At 41.1% G+C, this 13,939-nt stretch overlaps 1 protein-coding gene across 2 annotated transcripts in view; it reads right to left on the reverse strand.

Moving 5' to 3' along the window:
- Positions 1-13,939, reverse strand: part of ttc7a (tetratricopeptide repeat domain 7A) — a 56,754-nt gene that overhangs the window by 16,276 nt on the left and 26,539 nt on the right. For both annotated transcript variants that reach the window (XM_067609422.1, XM_067609423.1), the window contains 4 exons: positions 10,009-10,125; positions 8,312-8,424; positions 7,550-7,684; positions 3,849-4,051 (listed from right to left, as the gene is read on the reverse strand). In XM_067609422.1, coding sequence (XP_067465523.1) covers positions 3,849-4,051; positions 7,550-7,684; positions 8,312-8,424; positions 10,009-10,125 — 568 coding nt within the window. The remainder of the gene's footprint in view (positions 1-3,848; positions 4,052-7,549; positions 7,685-8,311; positions 8,425-10,008; positions 10,126-13,939) is intronic.

The raw sequence follows: 13,939 nt of genomic DNA on the forward strand, positions 1-13,939 counted from the left end.
TACAACATTAAAATCAAATGCTGAAATCACTGTTGCATTCAAGTTCATGTAAAAACGTCACTTTTGTGAGGGCAGGGGAGGGGTCTGGTGGCCTAGTGGTTAAGATGGATATGATGTAATGTAGCTACACTGCCCCCGATTCAAATTTTGCATGTCATGCCCCTCTCTCTCTCCCTATATTTCCTACACTATAAGCTGTCCTATTAAGGGAAAATGGCCAGAAAATAATCTAAATAGCATCTACATTTTTTTTAATCTCTAGAGGCTTCACATTGGTACAAGGTACTGCTTCATGATGAGACTGTGTGTCCATATCAATTTAGAGGAACTTCATTGTGAAGCCACAGCAGGAGTACATCTTCTTTTATCTGTAGCCCTAATAAAAAAAGATCTTAAGGACATTCAAGGAAAGTACAGTATGTACTTTTGCAGAATAATAGCTCAAGTGTAAGAATATCAACCAAGAATATAATCAGAATTCCCCTTAAGGCACAGCAGAATAAATGGGCCACTGGCACACAAAGTGTCCACAGCAGATACAGTATAAAAATAAATGCATGAAGCTAGAGCCACAGAGAAGCAGCAACTGTAGGATATATTCTAGCAGGCTGATGCAAGCCAGAAATATGGGAAGCGCTCCAAATAAAATGTCCCACACACTGTCCCACTTAGGCTACATCACAATGCAAGGATGCAACTATTTACCATACTGATCCATTAGCATGTCTAATACATAATCCAAAATATACAGTGTTCTATATAGCAACATTTTTATATTTTGGCCTACTAGCGCCTGAGCTTTAATCCACGTACACACAAATACAGTATAGTCAAAAAACGTCCACACATGTGTCAAATCCATGGAGGAAAGAAGGCACACACACACACACACACACACACACACACAATCATGCCTTAACACATGCACATGCGCACACACACTGAGAACACATCTGCCCTGTAAGAGACCCAGAGTAGGACACTGCCAGCTGGCTTTGTTTCAACTTTTCACCCCTTGGGATTGGTTCTCCCACAGGCCAAATATGGAAGAGACGCGTACCTCTGTCTACCCCAACGGGACTGCACTTCTACACACGCACACACACGCACACACACACTCTCACACACACCAAAGTGCACAGGAGCAAAAGCATTAGCCTTATGTGGTAACAAGGTGCCCAGTAATTTAGTCAAAGAGATATCAACCTGCACATCTATGGTCACTATGGAGACCACAAGCATTACGTGCGTGTGTGCGAGAGCGCTACAAGCAGTACGAGTCTTGGATTTGAGGAATATCCCTCCCTGGTCCGTTCACCATGACAACAGAGAGAGTTCAAAGGTCAGAGCAACTGTGGTTAATCCAGTGGATCATCTGGAAGACAGACTAGGAGAGAGACTGAGTGAGAGAGTGGGCAGAAGTGGGCGAGAGAGGATATTTATAGTGTGGTAGAATGAGATATAATAATATAATAATATGAATACATATATACATAATACTTTATTTATGAATATTTTAAATTATGAAGTGTATGTATTTTGTTTCACTGATTCTTGATGCTTTGGCAATATTGTTGTTGTGACATTCATGCCAATAAAACAAATTTGAATTTGAAAAATCTGAATTTGGATCTGCTCGGATGAAAGAAACGGAACGAATCAGGAAAGAGAAAGCAAATCTCTGACAGCTCTATTTGTCATTTGTTGGTTATGGACTAAAGATTGTTTCTATTTTCTGAAATTTGACGTTTGCCTAGAAATAATTAAAACATCTCAGAATATAACTGTGCTATAATGTTATAATTTAGACTATAATGACAAAATCTTGTGCCTGGTTAAGTTGCAGCATAAAGGAAATGAGCTAAAATGACAGTGACATAGTACAGCACTGCTCACAGGAGGAAAACAGTCATGATTATGAGCAGCTGCTATCACTACTGCCAGCTAGCGAGCTAATATTAGCAGCTGATAGCTTACTAGCCTCATAATTTCTGTTTTTCAGCAAATACTCAACAAAAACACAAATGTCATCAGTTAACATTAATGTGCCTTCTCAGAAAGAGATTACACTTAATACTACATACAGTATACTTGATTATATAAGACTAACAACAGACTTTTTAAAGTAATAATGGGAGGAATTTGTTCAGTTCCACCACCAGCACATCTGATTCAGCTTAATGAGGTATTGATTAGATATTGATTAAGCATGCCAGGACACATTAACGCTGTGAGAGGAATCACAGATATTCCACCTGATATTGATTAATGCATCCTTCCAAAGCAAAAATGTTGTCATCTGTATGATATACTCATACAGATGTCAATGTATTCAGTGTGTGATGGGGTTGTATGAATATGAATCTTCCGATGAATATTATTTGTTTGTAAATTGATAAGTAAATCACAAAACTGTATAAAAAGTATAAAAAGTGATTCTATTTTATTTAAGTTGTCCCTTAATAGGTTCTATGTTGAAGTTGCCATATCTTTACCATTACATTTATCATTGCTTACACAGCTGAATGTCTGCACAGTTAGTGTGTGTGTGTTGTGAATGCTTTTGTCTTTCTGATGTGCATGTCTCCAAGTATACAGTCATTTGTTGTCCAGCCTGGAACCCATCAGACAAACTTAATTCCTGAGTGTCTGTACTGTATGTGATTGCTGTTTGGTCTGACAGACTTTAATGTCTTTAAGTGAAATGGATATTAAAATGGTGTCAAAAAACACATTTACGGTAAAATGTGTGCATGCATTTGTGTAATGTGTCTCAGCATGTGCAGTATGTTTACACAGTATATCTCTGTAAATGTGTGTGTGGGGGTATGTTGGTGAGAAAGAGATGACAGTTCAATCTTAGACATTTTGGAGTACTTTAGAAAGTCTATAAAATACATGTAAAATATATGTGTGAACACACACTGTGTATTGGTGTAAATATACTATGTGAGTGTATTGCAAGCCAGTTGACAAAACGTACTGTTTCCAGTGTGTGTCATTACACAAGATCTTTACACACCAAGTTATAGCATCATAACAGGTTAAAATTCTGTGAATAATGAAAAACATTCATTATCAATGTTGTAATTCGTTCAAAACTTGGAGCAACCATTTTCCGTGTGATGTAGACAAAGACTAATGCTGCAAAGACCACTTCTCTCTTCCTTTGTTGTATTATTATGCAACATTATAGCACTGTATTACTGCCCTCCACATAACAGTGAAGTGTCATCATTTTCATAAGACACCAGATATTAACACCTTGAGACGCAATAGCTTAGCATGTAAAGATCTTGTATGATGACATATATGTGTAACTACATGTTCTTAGCCAACTGGCTGGAGTGTGTGGTGTGCTGGGGGCAGGTTGAGGAGAACTGACAGAATTGAGTTTTGTGTAAGTTTTAATTTAATTTAGTGGATTTGAGAAAAACATTTCTTATGTGTGGGAGTTTGTGTGTATTAGTACATGACTGCTTGCGTGACTCTGACTTGATTTTGAAGTTCTTGCGTAACATACACTGTAATGTAATTGAGTGAACTCAAGTAAAGCATTTAAAATGTGTGCATGGATGTGTGTGTGCAGTGTATGCTGGGGTGCATACAACTGCACACATACACACACACGCACACACACACACGAGTGTGCGTGCACATGTTTGAACCGCATCTTACGTCAATGGTAATTTAATAGACTCCATTAAAGCACTTAAACTATATTAGTGTATCTATGCATGTCGTGTGTGTCTGTATGTGTGTACTGACCACTGACTGTGTGTGTGTGTGTGACAGAGCAGAATGTTACATAAATCCTAATTTGATTTAGCAGCCTGTATAGCTCTCACCATGTGGACCAGTATGTGCTCTCCTGTGGGATGGATGGCCAGGGCCTCGTCATACAGGCTTTTGGCTTCGTCCAGTTGGCCCCGGAGCTCGGCTAGGCGGCCCTGCTGCAGCCGCACTGAGTGTGAGTTGGGGAAGAGCGAGCTGGCCTCAGCTATGCAAAACTGGGCCTCCTTTAGCCGGCCATCCACCATGAACAACTCCCCTACAGGCGGAGATGGAGAGAGAAAGGAGAGCAGGAGGTAGGGATTTAGAAAGGAGGGAAAGAAAGTAAGAGAGGTTAGAAGATGGAGAAAAAGAAGGGGGGGGGTACAGGAGAGAAAAAGGAAAATAGTAACGGAGGGAAGATGGGGCAAAGGGAGAAAGGACAAAGTGCAAACGAGGAGAAGGGAAGGGGGTAAGGGGAAAAAAGAGTAAGAAAAGGAGGAATGAAGGAAAGATGGAGAAAAGGATCATCAGGGGAAAGAGAGAAAGGAGGAGAGAAATGTATTAATCCCAACAAAAACTGGTGAAAGTGAAATAGATGACCTCACTGTGAGTTCACCAGCATCATGTTAAAATGTAAACTGTGCAGTGCTGAAATACACAAAAAACTACACTTGGACGGACACCCACACACACGCACACACACACACACACACACACACACACACACACACACACACACACACACACACACACACACACACTCTCTCTCTCTCACACACACACATAAGGACAGCACGAAAGTAAGAGTGGGAGCGATGTAGTTCCTGGGAAGTCATGAAACTCTTGCCTAAATATGGCCATCGCATACTAAAGCTGCCTGCCTCCTTTCTCTGCTGCTGCTGGGAAGATGAGGACAAACCCCAGACACACACACACACACACACACACACACACAAACACACACTCACACATAGAATCACGCCTACAAGCACTACACTGTCCAATAAGACCACAGACAAAGAGCTGATTAGAGAACCCTCCCCTGAGGCTGGAGCAGACCAATGTGTAGACAGGATGCCTGCGCAGGAGGCTGTCAGTCATTCTCATGAGCGGACGCTGGGTCAACACCCAGAGAAACCCTGAGAAAGAAAGCCTTCAGCTCTAAACACTTACACCACTGAGTGTGTGTATATTACAGAAAGACAGTAAACTGAGTTGTGCAAATACATTGTATGCACCGTCTGCTCCTGAACGCCGTGTGAACCCATGTGTGTGTTTGGTAGCGGATGTTTTGTTTGTTTACCTGTGTCTCATAGATGCACAGATGGGAAATACTTGCATGCATGCTACCTCTGTGAGATGAAAAAGAGCCATTTCCCAGCCTCAGGGTTTGCTTTCATAGCTTCATTTCGGGGAAAAAGGATTCAGTGAATGCCGGCTATAGTTATGTAAGGCCTTTCCCTGCTCTTCACCTGAGCTCAGAAAAAAAACTATTAGATCAGTGCATGCATGTATACAGTCCCTTTATATGTTTGCAGGTATGTGTGTGTGTTTGCGAGGTTGCATATGGCTAAGTGTATCCCTTGTAAAGAGCCTCGTGTGTAAATGCTTTTTCCTATGTGGCTGATCAGGATGTGAGATTGAGAGAGGAAGTGACCGATGAGAAGAGGAATGCTGGGAAGGAGAGGGGACCGGGGCTCGGCCGCCCCTGGTCTCACATGTACACGCACGCACACATACACATATGCACACACACACACACACACACAAATGCACACATATAGTTTAGTTCAAATCAGCAGCAAGCATGTTCTATTTTGTCTGTTCTCAGCAGAGGAATAGTAGGGTTCAAAGGTTGGACGTAGAAAATAACCTTCAAATTACAGCAGGCCACAGGGGACGTGACCCCCATGCACGGCCCCTCCACCCATCCCATCCCCAGCAGCCAGCTAGCGTACTGTAACACACTGGTATGCTGCTGGTTGCATCATTGCTCTCTCCGAGTCTCTCTTGGCTGCTGTGTGAATTCCTGTTCCCATTCTCGTGCTTCATCCACTCCAGCTGAGTGGATGGATGTGGGGTTGTTTGTGCGGAGCATCTCTATACTCCTCTCCCTTCATTCCCTGCTAATGCTCTGCTCTCCTGTGAACTTCTACAGGCAGACTGAAGGCTGAAGGGGTGGAAGTAATAGCGGTATGCATCACTGCCATTCTGCCCTTAATAGAGCAGTGGCCGCATGTATGCAGGTACGGTGTGCACTCCTACATAAGGTATGCAGTATTCAGCTGGACAGAAATGGTTCTATCCAATAAATTGTTAAAATCTCTCTTGTTTGTGAAGGCAGAGATAGCAGAAAATGGCTGCGGTAATCACGTTCAATTATGTAGTATTAAACACAAAGAAGGTTACAAATAGATCATCTCCAGCGGAAATGGTTTTGTTGTATAACTACTGGATATCCTTATATCACAGGGTTTTCCACACATTAATTCCTGTGACGGCAGCATTCAAAACGTGAATAAATGTGTGCTCACGCTGCACCAAGTGCATAAACAATGTTTTCATTCCCCGGAGAAACTGAAGCTCAGCTGAGCTTGTAAGCAGGTCAGTAAGCTGTGTAAGATAGTCAGGCTGCACAGTTTTTATAGTAGCATCTGCATAGGACAGTCTGTGTGGGGAGGATTTTCATTCAAAGAATGCCATCAGATATTCTAATTTACCTCTTAGTTGATCTGGATTAGTTTAGATGCATCATTTCCTCTATAGCAGCATAAAAGGGTCTGTGGTGAGTGAGGGTTTCTATCCCTGCTGAGACCGTAACTATTGAGGTATATTTGAGTAATATGCTTAACTGAATGCACATGTGGTCCAAGAATTGATCCTTGAGGTACACCACATGTTCCCTCTCTGGTTGACGAGATTAAATCATAACTTTCCTGTTTGGGAGGACAAAAATCCACTGAAGCCACTGAACAGATGAGAGTGGTGAGATTACCAGTGTCAAATACCACAACAAGGTTATACAAGATCAGTATGGAGCACTCTCCTGAATCACCTGTTATGAGACATCAGTAACTGGTTGGTAACTCTAAGAGCTGTTTTTTTTTTCATTAAAATTTTCTTGCTGTATTTGCAAAACTACCTTGTGCAGAATTTTTGTCACGTGAGAAATAATTGCAAGATTGGTCTACTTTTTTGTGAAAAGGGATCAAGGCCATGTTCTTTCAGTAGCAGCCAAAAAGAAGATGTATGAAGATAATCAAGAACAGATCCAGTCAGAGGGTATCCAAAGAAATTGTCAAAAGACAAACAAATAGACTAGACAGAGTTAACAGAGTTAACAAACTAAATGACACATGGATGTGGACGCAACCATTCTCTAAGTATCGTTTTTATACATTTATGGCTGTAGTCTTTTTGATGAAAGTTACAGAGCAGACAGCCTTTCAATGAAGTCAATGTCTTGTTCATTTTGCACTTGCCAGTGGGAATATTATTCACTAGGAAAAACAAAACCATGGAAACTGATTACTGTCGATTGCCAAAAGTTTCCTCATAAAAGTATTTCAGCTTATTGTCAATAAATACAACGGCAGAGTTTCTCTGTCCTCTCAGTTCAACAGCAAATAAACTGACATATACTATATGATTGCATGGTTACTGACCCTGCGCCCCAATCAAGGATGAAAAGAAAGTTTCTGTTAATACAAAGAGTATCAAATCCAATTTTCCAAGGTATTTAAAAATGTATAAGTCATGTATGCTGCTATCATACCAGCCTGCAGCCAAATGCGTTCCAGGGTCGTCCAGATGTAGGTGGGTCCTTGGCGACGGGAGGAGCTGATGTCTGACACTTCAGAGAGTGCTGCTTCCAAACGAGACACTGCAATTGAGGAAGGGTTCAGCGAACCTGACAGTGAAAGGACAGGAAATACAAACTGTTAGAATGATAGCACAAATTGAAAAATTGTGGTTCCTTTTTAAGAGACAGCAGGAAACTAAATCCTGTTTGGCAAATTGATTACAGTTTAACAGAGTGAATACTTTGACATATGTTGGAGATACCGAATAATAAACACATGGAAACTATATTCAATTCAAAACCCTTCAAATATGACAAGGCTGATCATGAAACAGATATCATTTGTTCATTTCCCAAATAACACAATGACAGAATAGACAGCTGCTGAGAAAAACAAACATTCATTCTGAGTTCATTTTCAGAACATCAATAGATTTCCTGTGACTGAATGACCCCCCTGATCCTGCTAGAAACACAGGTGTGGTGGTGAGTCAGATCGTTGATATTTACAGAGCACATCTGCTCTCCAAAACTGGGTTGCAAACAGTCAAACAGTTTTAGTCCAGAATAGGTCAAATGTTGGGGGACTTGGACTGACCTACACATTCACCTTTCTGTCTGCTATTTACCTACCACCAGAGGGAAAGCAGGATGGGTTTGATTTAAAATAATCATTTCAAATATCTACAGTGACAGTCCCCTATAAAACAGATTTTAACTAGCAAGAGTGCAGACCAGTGGAGACGTCTTGGAAGTCAGGCAGGGTGAGGTGAATTGAGGGTTTCCTGGCTCCAGGGCTGACTTCTGGCCTCTCAGCCACCGGTATACTGCTGCTGTCATCTGTCTCACTGCAACACACATGCACACAACATTCACATGTACAGTACAGTACAAACATATGTGAAAAAATCAGAATTATAAGCTTTCTGAATTATTCATCAAACTATTCTCTGACAAGTTATTTTGGATTTATCCATTAATGGCCAAGTCATTTGAAAAATATTCCAAACTTATTCTCTAACTTGGTTCTCTGTTCTGCAAAGCCAATCAGGGCCCGGATTGTGCACAGGAGGACCAATCAAGTTCTGGCGCTTTACTGTGTTTGCGCACTTCATTTTCTTACAAAGCAGCTAACAAGGATGTTACACACTACAACAGCATGTTAACAATCACAATATTAATTTGATAACCTGGTCACTGTCCTCTCTGATTTTTTCAACAGTGCTTGAGATTATTTACACAAGTCATACATAAATGCGTGAATTTAAAGATGAACAAAATACATTTTTCCAAAATTTAACTATAAATTTTATAATAAAATTATTGCTGTCTCTTCTGTCTCATGTCAGTGACCTAATTCCTCTTGATGTGTATTGTGGAGATCAGCAAATATCAGGTTAAAGTTCAGTTTAGTGATACTTAAGCCGCTAAACCCGGCAGAAAATCAGTGTAGTGCACATTGTGTTAGCTAGCGCAGAATTGGAAATAATAGCCTTGCTCTGTACAATGTCGAACTTGCACTTAAAGCCCTTTCACTGCTCAAAATTGATGATTTTATCAGACATCATAAATTACACTGTCAAAACTGCCAACTAAGTTCAGAAACATTAGTCATTTTTTATCTTGTTTTTTTTTAAAAAAAAAGAAAAAAAAGACAGTCAGCCACGGTGCTAAACAGCTAGCTCCCTCATTTTAGTGATCTGATGCTGTTTGATGGTGTCTGTTTATAACTTGTATACAATGATGACTATCTACAGGATTCTACAGGCTTGACAGTAAAAGCAAAGAAAAAGAAAGATAAGAACAGAACAAGAAGAGAAAGCATCAGCAGAAATTGATTAATTGTATTATTGTTTCTAATTTGTCCGTGAAAATGTTTGATTTGATGTGATATGCGCTCATGTATTTTCTATCCTAACTCCCTGCATTGATTTTTGTGTAGTGCAACAAAGTAAGAGTACATTTTTTCAAGAAAGACTTTTTGTTATGCCTTTGCAGATAGAAATATTATAATTCCTGTGAAAGGTTCCACAGTATCTGCAATCCACCTGTTCCTATAAAAACTACTGAAAATGTGAAGACCTTGATATTATATATTCATACTACCTTTAGGGTTTCTGTCATTATGATGAATAATAAAGAACTTTACTGCATATCAGTTTTGCTATGATGTGCAAACTTTGTAGCTCACTATCTCAAAACCAATCAGATTGCAGATAGATCCTTATAATGCCAAGGTCACGATATATCAGAAATGCATGAATACACATAGGCATAAACATAGACACATGCACTATGGGTAATCAATACCACAGCAGCAAAAGCTTCCCTCTCCCAGCCTCATCATGCGTAGCAGTAAAACACGCATGAGCAGTGAGGTATCGCACATGCTACTGTATATGATAAACAAAGAAGCACATATGCACACTCACTTGGACCGGCTGACATCATAGCGGCTTTGCCAGCGTTGCAGCATTTCCTCACAGGTCTGCAGGGCTGCAGCTGGGCCAAACAGGGCCTCTTCAAGCTTAACCTTTGTGAACAGCAAACTAGACCAGAAAACACACAGGCATGTTTGTTTAATCTTATGCTGCTTTTCATTGTTTTATTCCCACATCATGTTCTTACAGTATGTACACTTAAAACACAGTGCAATGGACCTGATGCACAATATGTGTTGTGTTTGTACCCCTACGGAAATCAAACTGTAAACTAAGTAAATTAACCTGAAGGAATGTTTGGTTGAGCCAAAACCCAGTCAAACTTGTTCTTATTGTTACTGATCACATTAGCTATGAACACAAAACATCATTTTCAGAGGACACATTAATAGTTGTCAGTGTCCCCTACTGAAACAGCACATCTAACTTGAAACCTGTTCTGCTGAAGAGAGCTGGAAAGTAGCTGATATTTTCTCATGCTGCCGACAGCTGCTTATTTGGTTATAAAAATAAAGGAGCGTGTAAATCTGCATACATGTTCACAGTTATGTCTACGTGTAAGTGTTTGAGCTTCTACAGTAGCTGTGTAAGTGCTTAGGACCCATCAACATCTCACTGATGCATGCGGACAGAGGCCCATGTGGATCAATAGGAAACATACAGGGGGTAAAGCTAGTTGTCAACAACAAGCTTCAAGTGTGTGTGCACGTGTGTGCGGGTGTGTGTGTGTGTTGCGGTGTGTTGAGAGGTTGATGAGTAGAAGCCATGGAGTGTTTCCGCTCAGCCCTTTTAGTTGAAGACAACTGGTTAAGTGATGTGGGAGTCTCTGATGTGAACGCGTGTGTGTTTGTGTGATCATGTGTGTGTGTGTGTGTGTGTGTGTGTGTTTGTGTAGTAATTGCCAGAAGGGGCTCTCAGAGGATGCAGTCTGTCATGGGCATCACTCATCCATGAGTGTGAGGAGAGAGGGAGAGGGAGAGAAAGAGAAAGAGACAGAGAGACTATGGTGTTCACCACATTTGACGCCAGCCTGCCTAGCTGTCCACTGCCTCCCTGTTGTTGAAGGCTCCTCCAATTATTCTGTACTCTCCTGTCAGAGGATGAGGAGGGGGGAGGAGAGAGAAAGGGAGGGAGGGAGGGAGATAGGGAAGGAGGAAGGGAAGGACGGAAAGGTGGATGAAAGGGTGGAGGAAGGGTGAGGATCAATAACAGAGCGAGACAAGCTCGTGTCAGGGGAGAAAACTCTCGGTGAAATGCGCCTCGTTACCGACTCACTTGTCGCTGGACGATTGGGGAAGGGTGCGTGTGTGTGGAGGGTGTGGGGAGAAGATGGAAGGATGTTGGAAAAGAAAAAAAAAGAAAGTGTGTGTGTGTGGGAGGAAGGGGGTTGGATTTTCTGACGTGCGGATGACAAGTTCTGCCAAGGGACCTTGTGTTAAGGATACACCTGCCAGTAAGGGTCCACTGGAGTGTGTGCGTGTGATTGCATGCGTCTCTTGGCTCCCCATTACCAGTGTGGCAAAGCGTTTAGATGCATTTCTATGATGTAAATCCATCCTAGTGTTGAAATGTGACAAGGTGTATGTGTGTGGGTGTGTATCATGTTTTATGTTAAAGCACATAAACTGAGTTTACTGCAAATTCTCAAATAAAACTACTATTCAAAACTATTCAAATGGCAGAGTTTAAAATAATATCTGTAGTTGTGTCTATTTTGAATACAAAGACCGCTCTCATTCACAAATTAATTCAAATTGCCTATACTTAGCTGTTTTTTCTATATGTGTTAATTTCCCATCAGTGAAACTCGACACTTCCTGCAGATGTTTCACATTAAAAGACTACAACTGAAAAGATGTTTTCTGCACACTGAAATGTGAAAGCTCCCCAAAAATGTCACTGATTAGAGGAAAATATATTAGATATCAGATATTTGCTCATTCTAAAAATGTACAGTATGTTACAAAGAATGTCCAAAAATGTGGATCACATAGGTATAAGTCAGGTATGAGCTACGTTCCTTACTTTTAGGACGTTGTGTTTTTTTAATAATATATAGTAATGTGTAAGTGTTTGAGTAAAATGGGTGGTATTTTGTATCACATGATCTTCGAATTGAAGGTGGAGTTGTCATTTTTCTTTCTGTATATGGAACCTACATAGGTCGCATCAATACATTTTTCTTTTATGAAGCTTGGAAATTTCAGTGTGTGGACAAAGTCTTCTTTTCACTTTGTATTCTGTTTTTTTTGTGCACCTGTACCCACCTGGGGTTGGATGTGCACTCTGTCCCCCCTCTTCACATTAAAAGCCTATCAGGAAAGGGAGGGATTATGCCCTTAGAGCCTCTGGATGGCTTTTAATTTGAAACATCTGTGCAGGAAGTTTTAGGATTCATTGACAGTATCTTAACATGGATCAAAAGTAGAACCTACTATGAAGAAACATTGAGAAAGATTTGAATTAACAATATGAACAGCAGATTAAAACAGTGGGAGAAGATTAGAAAACAGAGAAATGTCTTTGTTAAATATAATACACCTATAAAAACAGGAAGAATCAGGAGTAAAGGCCTGTCACTGATATAAGCCTGCTTCAGATAAAGGCCTAGCTTTCTCTGTGAGGGCACTATTATTTACACCTACGTCTGCAATTTACTCACATTGTAAGCCACCATGAGTCTTTACAACATGAATTCATTGTGCACATCATAGTAAGTAGTATCAAATCTAAGTCATCCGAGGATAGAGTCTATTCCATCTTGTTATACACCACTTGATCGCAGCTAGTGTTCTCTCACAGCTCCAGCAAAAAGATAGATTTCATCAAGATTACACCACTCAAAACTACACATCAGATTACAAAGGCTGTCATTTCCAGCCTCCTGGGAATGAACCGGTTGTATACAGAGCGTTGTGTCGGAGGACGGATGGCAGCGAGCAGTGTAGCTCAGTGCAAACGCTTGGTGGTAGCCAGCTAAGAGCAGTGAGTGTCAGCGTAAACGCCATATAAAAATAGCTAATAATGTTCCCTTGAAAAAGTGGTACATCTACAGTATTACTCATTCTGCACTCCCACAGATCAGAGTGTGTATTCTCTACAGGCACATGGGTGCACGCAGGCACACAAGTGCACACACACACATATATACCCAAGTATATATATACTGTATATGTACAGTACATGCATAGAGATTAACACACACAAGCCTGTGCGGACATGTTTGCTTTGTGTAGTAGAGCATAAGCCTGGCATGCATGTGCACGCCAATACACACACTCGTACAGATGCACGCACACACACACTCGCTCATGCTGTAACATCCCGTTAGATGAATGCAGAATCAAAGGCTGGGATTAATCATTCTCTTTAGTACAAACTGTGAGACCACAATCACTCTCTCTCTCTCTCCTTCCCTCTCTCTCTTCCACACACATACAACCCTCCCCCCTCTCTCTCCCTCTCTCCCTTTCTCCCTCTCTTGCCTCAGCTCTCTCAATCTGTAGCAGAATCCCATTTCACATTGAAATGCATGCCTGTTTACTGGGTGATTAAAATTTCAAAGAAAAGGCAGAATCGGAGACGGGAGAGATAAAAAAGATGAGAGGCAAGGAGAGAAAGAGAGGGTGAGAAAGAAAGCGAGGAAGAGATAGAGAAGGAGAGAGAAAGAGACAGAAGCCGGGGGTAGAGGATGTGGGAGAAAAGGAGGAAGGAGAAATTCGGTATGCTACAGCGAGCTGACAGTTTGCTGTGGTGCAGAGGCAGTGGCTAACAAGGATCACACACATGCATGCACACACACAGTGACACACAAACATGCATGTGCAAGATTACGATCTTGTAGACACATGCACCCCCACTTCCTTCCCATCCCTACCTCACACAAATACACACACACACACATACACACACACACACACAC

This window comes from Thunnus thynnus, chromosome 14 (genome assembly GCF_963924715.1).
Source record: "Thunnus thynnus chromosome 14, fThuThy2.1, whole genome shotgun sequence".
NCBI classification, from domain to species: Eukaryota; Metazoa; Chordata; class Actinopteri; order Scombriformes; family Scombridae; genus Thunnus; species Thunnus thynnus.